This window comes from Elephantulus edwardii, unplaced genomic scaffold, assembly GCF_000299155.1.
Source record: "Elephantulus edwardii isolate Elephantulus edwardi_28Jun2011 unplaced genomic scaffold, EleEdw1.0 scaffold00028, whole genome shotgun sequence".
Taxonomy (NCBI): domain Eukaryota; kingdom Metazoa; phylum Chordata; class Mammalia; order Macroscelidea; family Macroscelididae; genus Elephantulus; species Elephantulus edwardii.
Window position 1 is genome coordinate 11170425 of NW_006399778.1, and position 7222 is coordinate 11177646.

The window sequence follows — 7222 nt, forward strand, 5'->3', positions numbered from 1 at the left end:
ACCCTCCCAAGCATGATGTCCCTCTCCAAGGACCCGTCCCTCCTGGCAACATGTCCAAAGTATGTCAGACGAAGCCCCAGAATCCTTGCCTCCAAGGAGTAGCTTGGTTTAATCCTCTCCAAGATGAATCTGTTTGTTTTCCTGGCAGTCCATGGTACATTCAGTATTCTTCTCCAGCACCACAGCTCAAAAGCATCCACTCTCCTTCTGTCCTCCCTAGTCATTGTCCAATTTTTATTTACAAGGGGAGATACTTTTTAAAAAATGTATCTGTGAATAGTGGAGTTTTTGTTTGGGTTTGGTTGGTTGTTTTGTTTGACTTCACAGCAGCACTCTCAACCTAGACAATTTTATCCTGGTTAAAAATCATGCATCCATTAAGCAATATCATCTTACTTAGTTAGAATAACGTTATCATATTTAACTTCTGTGTATTGTTTGCCTATGAAATACTATAATTTCTTTGGTTTAATTATCAAGGAAAGTAACTTACTATGAGAGTGCTGCTGGGTGAGGAATACTTAGTGGTACAGTTAGTTAATGGGTTCAGCAGCTAACTGAAAGGTTGAGAAAAAGACTTGGCAGTCCACACATCCCTCCTGTCAAAAATCAGCCATTGAAAACCCTGTGGAGCACAGTTCTAATCTGACACATGTAAGGTCACCATGAATCAGGATCACCTTGGTGGTGCCTGATTGGCTATTGCATGAATGAGCAGATTTATGTACTGAAATTATCCTAAGGTAAGCATTTTTGTTTCACAAACCTAAATAAATAATACCTTTAAACTCTACATGTTCCTCTTTTGAAAGATGCTCACTCTATACTACCCTCGTTGAGTCCTCCTCTCCTCTACTGCTCCCTACACTACCCAGTTGCAGCTCAATCAGAACCAACTCATAGCTGACACTCCAGAGGGTTTTCCAAGGAAGGAGATTGATTATCCATCTTTTTCCCAAGCGGCCACTGGTGGGTTCACACTGCCAGTGAGGTATAGTCTTTGGGTTAACAGTGTGACTTGCCTACAGATTTTCCCACTAGAATTATTTCCGTAATTTATAGTTCTTTTTCGTTTATTATGTAAGCATTTTAAGTAATTATTAAGTATTCACTATTGAGATGTTTTAGTGCATTATTGTATCTTAAATTCTTTTGATTGTCTTTCCTGGCAGCGTATGGACAATTCCCAATTCTGGTGTTACTCTTATTACTATGATGAAAAGACTTTACTTGTATATGTGAAAGCATTTTTCAGGGTTTGGTTTTGTTTTGTTTTTTAGGAGTGTGTTAATTTGGGTTTTTGGGGGGTTTTTTGTGTTTTGTTTTTTTTTTTAATTGGATGCAGTATTGTTTTTTTTTGAAAAAAAAAAATTCCTTCATTAGTATACAATTCCCACATCCCTTCCCCCCACCCCAGTACACTTCTCTATGCAACCTTAATTCTGGATTCCTGTGCTAACCATAATACTCAATCATATATCACTTATAATCTATTCTTTTCCTCATCTGTTTCAATACAATATACATAATTTATCCAGTTTTTTTCTTTCATATCCCCACCCTGATGTCAGACCCATTCTACAACAGTGGCACCATGCAGTATTTGTCCCTTTGTGACTGAGATATTTCACTCAGCATAATGTTCTCCAGGGTCACCCACTTTGAATAATATTGCATGAGTTCCTTGTTGGGTTTGTTTTTTTAAAAAAAAAAAAAAACCCACACTTGTAATTTGTAACTGTTATTACCTAACAGCATTCTTAGGCAGGATTAGCATTTAAATGAGTCATCTATTACTATTACCCCAAATATTAGTTACTTGTTCATATAGCTAAACACTTAAAGATTATTTTCTTACATTGAGGGTAAAGTTTTTGGAGGAAAGAGATAATGATTAGATAAATATAGGAGCTCCGTGGATTTTTATCTTTAATCATACATCTGTTGCTGTACTAGTTTTGCTTTTATACTAAATTAAAAACGAGAAATAAAGACTTAAAAGCATATTTATGGTCTCCTTGGTATTGGTCTAGATTTGTTTCTCTGGATTAGTGAATGAATTCTCTGGCTTATAGAATATCATGCTTTCAGCAGTATTTTTTCCCTTATATTTTCCATTAATAGAAAAACAAATTCTTTCTCCAGTGGAGATGAAGTTCAGGTTATAATTAACTTCCCCTGGCCCTTTTGATAACCATTGCAATAAAAATCATCTCTTTTGTAAGCTAATCTTTGACTAAATGTTTTTAGTAAAATGTTTTTAGTTCTCCTTACTCTTTCTTTCTAAATTCCTGATGACAACAGGAGGGATGGAATTCCTTAGGTGCTTTCCTATCCTTGTTGCTTTTGTTCATGTGGAAGGTGCAATAAATGCTGTGGTGTGCTTTTGTCTTGTGCACTGCTTTATAGTCTGTGTTTTGGTAGTGGTTTACCTTTGAATAATAATTGATCAAATCATCTGTCACTTAATTTATTAAGTTGTATTGTTATATCCCCCCCCCTTGTATGTTCAATTTAGACGTTTTAGTTTAGTTTTGTTTCTGTTAATCTTCACACCAGATCTTTTCTGTGCTTTAGGTTGACTCTTCACCACACTGAAACCATTAGGAAAAATCCTTGTGGTTAACAGCAGAGGCTTCAGAGTGTAACCTGTACTCGGGCCTAGAAATTATTTTAAATGGCGACTGATACGTCTCAAGGTGAACTCGTCCATCCTAAGGCACTCCCACTTATAGTAGGAGCTCAGCTGATCCACGCGGACAAGTTAGGTGAGGTAGGGGCTGATGCATTCTTGAAGCTCACTCTTGGATCAGTCCCTGACTTCAGCCCCTGCTGAATCCTTCTTGGTACTTTTTCCTTCCCCTCCTTTGAGAAGCCTGGGTTGTAAATCTGGAAAATCAGATAAAAGCTCTTTACATCTATCTTTTACCCTCAAATTCCTGAGAAAACTTTCAGTCTTTTAAATTTATACTACATCAAATACTTGCTTTCATTTGAAAGTCTGCCTAAAACATTTTTAAATATATTTCTTAAAAATAAAATTTGGTTTAAAAAAGAAGTGTTAAATGTAAACTGCATCAGATCCTGGAGTCAACTTGAAGAATTCTCCTAAATCTTTTGACATCCAGTTAGGTTCCTTGAAAAAGAAATAAAGAGAATAATTTGTTTGCTTGTTTAATTATTACCATGTCTTCTCTTAGAAGGTAGAAGATAGCACCATGCCGATTCGTCGAGCTGTGAACTCTACTCGGGAAACTCCTCCTAAAAGCAAGTTAACTGATGGAGAGGAAGAAAAGCCAGGTACAGTAAAGCAGCTCTGCTGTTGTTGTTATGTGCTGTTGAGTTGTTTGCAACTCATAGCAGCCCTATATACAACAGCCCTAAACCCTGCTCCTTTCTGTGTGAACTTTATTGTCTCTGACACACCTACGCCCACCATCCCAGTGATTGAATCACCCTTCCAAGCATGATGTCCCTCTCCAAGGACCGGTCCCTTCTTTCAGTATGCCCAAAGTATGTCAGACTCCTTGCCTCCAAAGAGCAGCCCTCTAGCCAAGTTTTCACCCTCTCTAGGACGAATCTGTTTGTTCTCCTAGCAGTTTGTGAAGCCAGAGTTTGTATTCAGGTTTAGAATATCCCATAAATCTCCTGGTAGTAAATTATTCTTTTTTTATGGTTAAATACAAAGAACTGTAATACTTAGCTCATTATGCTTTGCTCTGCCAGTTGTTTGAATCCATCAGTTGCTCTGAGGGAAGGAAGAAAGGCACTATTATCCTGTAAAGATTTACAGATTTGGAAATATGATAGAAAGTAATTATGAGTCAGAATCAACTCACTGGTAGAGGGTTGTTTGTTTTGGAAATGCAAGTATATTAACGTAATATTTAAAAAGAAGTGGTATGCCATTGCCAGACCCAGTGGGCAAAGTAATATTTCTTCTTCTGTCTGAAGATTTTTTTAAGGGGAAAATTTCATGTTCTTTGAATTAAAAACAAATAGTTGAGAAAGGTAGGAAGAGTTAAAGTCGTTGCATTCTGGACATAAGGGGCCATATACAGCAGGGGCTTTGTGGAATAGTGGGAGGAGAATGATAGGACAATGGAGAGAACTAATGAAGGCCTTCAGTGTGAACAATGGAAATTACCACAAGGCTTTCACGGAAGCAAATGAGTGACCATATATTGGTCTGTAGCTTTCATCTTGGTGGAGAAAAGGGTGACCAACAAGAATTGGGAACATAATGAACTAAGAGAACGCTTTCTTTCCTATCCTTTTCCATTTTGTTCATATCTCATGTTTTATCAGTAAAGAGCATACTGTGCTCTCCTGGTTATGCCTTTTAGAACCGAATATTTGAGAGCTCTGGCAGCCTAGTGGCAAGAAGCTACACTGCAGTCCCAAAGGCGTGCGGTTCAAACCCACCAGATGCTCTGCTAGAGAAGGCGGGGCAATTTCCTCCTGTGCCAGTTGGATCCAATTCGATGGCACACAACAAGTTAAAAAACAAAGAACTGAATATTTGCTGACTAGCCTTAATTAAGAAGTTCTTGTGGCCTAGAGGTTAAGAGTTGTGCTTCCAACGCATGTTGTTGTTGTGTTGTTATGCGACCCTATGGACAGCAGCCCTAAACTCTGCTCTGTCCTATGCCAATTGCACTGTCTCTGACACTCCCATCTCGATTATCCCAGTCACTGAATCAATCCACCTCATAGACGGCCTTCCCCTCCTGCACTGTCCCTCCACGCTCCCAAGCATGATGTCCTTCTCCAAGGACCAGTCTCTCCTCACAACATGTCTAAAGTATGTTAGACAGAGCCTCAGAATCCTTGCCTCCAAGGAGCCTCCCGGTTTAACCCTTTCCAGGACAAATCTGTTTGTTTTCCCAGCAGTCCATGGTATTCTCAATACTCTTCTCCAGCATCACAGCTCAGAGGCATCAATTCTCCTTCTATCCTTGCATAACAAGTGATTGCGAAGACCATGGCCTGTATCAGACGCACCTTAGTCTCCAGAGAGACACCATTGCTCTTCAGTACTTTGGAGAGGTCCCTAACAGCAGACTTTCCCATGGCAATTGCGCCTTTTAATTTCCTGCCTGCTGGTGCCAAGACTGTTGACTGTGGAGCCAAGTAAACTAAAGCTGTGTACAATCTCAATCTCTTCACCATTCATCCTGATGCTGCCAATTGGTCCAGTGGTGAGAATCTTTGTCTTCTTGACATTGAGCCTCAATCCATATTGTAGGCTGCAGTCCTTGACCCTCTGCAGCAGGTGCTTCAGGTCCTCTTCATTTTCAGCAAGCAGGGTTGTGTCATCCGCATAACGCAGATTGTTGCTAAATCGTCCACCAATTTTGACCCCACATTTCTCCTCACAGAGCCCAGCCTCCCAGATAATCTGTTCTGCTTATAGGTTGAAAAGGTTGGTGGGGGCTGCTGGCGAAGGTGTCATGGCTGCTGCAGCAGCAGAGCTGAGTTGCCCGAGTAGCAGTGACAGGAGCCTGGAGCGAAGCTGCAGCCCCAATCTCTCCCGAGAGGTGCTCTGCGAAACCTTTCGCTCCCTGATCACTCTGGCGGGACAGCTTCATCTCAAAGATGATGTGGTGAAAATTACAATCGATTGGAACAAGCTCCAGAGTCTCTCTGCATTGCAGCCTACATTGCTCTTCAGTGCACTTGAGCAACACGTTTTATATTTACAGCCCTTTTTAGCAAAACTTCAACCTCTGATTAAAGAGGAGAATGCAGCTGCTGTTAAAGAGATTAGAAAAACAGAAATGGACCACAAGAATCAAGAAAATGCCACATTTCCCCTTGGTGACGTACAAGAGGAAGAAAAGCACAAAGGTTGTGATTTAGGAGATGTAAAAAAAAAACAAACAAAGATCCATTTTGATCCAGAAGTGGTTCAAATAAAGGCTGGCAAAGCAGAAATTGACAGACGAATATCTGCATTTATTGAAAGAAAGCAAGCTGAAATTAATGAAAACAACATCAGAGAGTTTTGCAATGTCATTGATTGTAATCAAGAAAATAGTTGTGCCAGAAATGATGCTGTTTTCACCCCTTACCCGGGATTTAAAAGTCATGTAAAGGTTTCTAGAGTTGTGAATAGAATACTTATGGCCCACAGACTAGGCCTGAAGGAGTTCAAGGATCAAGTCATAAACCTAACCGCATGCTTCGAGATTGTGGTAACCAAGCTGTAGAAGAAAGACTTCAAAACATTGAAGCTCATTTGCGGTTGCAGACAGGTGGCCCAGTACCAAGAGACATTTATCAAAGAATTAAGAAACTTGAAGATAAAATTCTTGAATTGGAAGGCATCTTTCCAGAATATTTTCTATCAGTAAACTTTACTGGGAAAAGAAGAAAAGTTCAACCACCTCAACAGAACTGTTCACTGGCTGAACTTGATGAGAAAATTAGTGCCCTCAAACAAGCCCTGCTCAGAAAATCAAGAGACGCAGAATCCATGGCAACTCACCACCTTCCATGAAAAACTCCTCTCATCCTTGTCATTTTAACTTTTTTCTATGTGTATGTAGCTTAACACTGTAATGAATTAAATGGATATGTATTTATCAGCGTAGACTTCACTGTGAAGTCAAGGTTTATTTTCAAATGAGTCCAGCTTATAACAAATAATCTTCAAATATTCCAGTTTAGAAATAGTGGATTCGCTGAAAACATTGCAGAAGGTTTTTACCCCCCTTCTGTTCTACAGGAGGTATTTTGGAAATTGGAACCCTTAATTTGAAAGTGGTTTTGTTTTTTATTATTTGTGGACCACAGAAAAGAGGACTTATTTTGGATAACAGCAGTTAAAATTAATACATGTACCAGCTTACCAGATTATTAGTTTAAATCAATAACTTGTGCATAAGCCATTTGATTTAAAAATTATGGAGATGATTTTTACATGTAAAAACTTGGTTTTTTTAAATGTCAGACAAATTTAATATAAATAATTACTTTGTATACTTAAAAAAAAAGAAAAGGTATGGAGATAGGATGCATCCCCGGCGTACGCCCTTCCCAGTTTTGAACCATGCAGTGTTCCCTTGCTCTGTTCTGATGACTGCCTTCTGATCCAAGTATAGGTTTTGCATTAGAACGATCAAGTGTTCTGGGATTCCCATTCTTCTCAGGGTCAGCCGTAGTTTGTTATGATCCATACAGTCAAATGCCTTTGCATAGTCAATGAAACACAGATAGA

General features: G+C 39.2%; 1 protein-coding gene and 1 pseudogene across 2 annotated transcripts in view; both read left to right on the forward strand.

Moving 5' to 3' along the window:
* Positions 1-7222, forward strand: part of HP1BP3 (heterochromatin protein 1, binding protein 3) — a 38163-nt gene that overhangs the window by 4278 nt on the left and 26663 nt on the right. Inside the window, exons 2-3 of one of the 2 annotated variants that reach the window (XM_006883569.1) lie at positions 2578-2773; positions 3201-3300. In XM_006883569.1, coding sequence (XP_006883631.1) covers positions 2678-2773; positions 3201-3300 — 196 coding nt within the window. In that variant the 5' untranslated portion in view covers positions 2578-2677. The remainder of the gene's footprint in view (positions 1-2577; positions 2774-3200; positions 3301-7222) is intronic. The other variant, XM_006883570.1, reaches the window with a different exon arrangement.
* LOC102847946 lies at positions 5454-6502 on the forward strand (annotated as a pseudogene).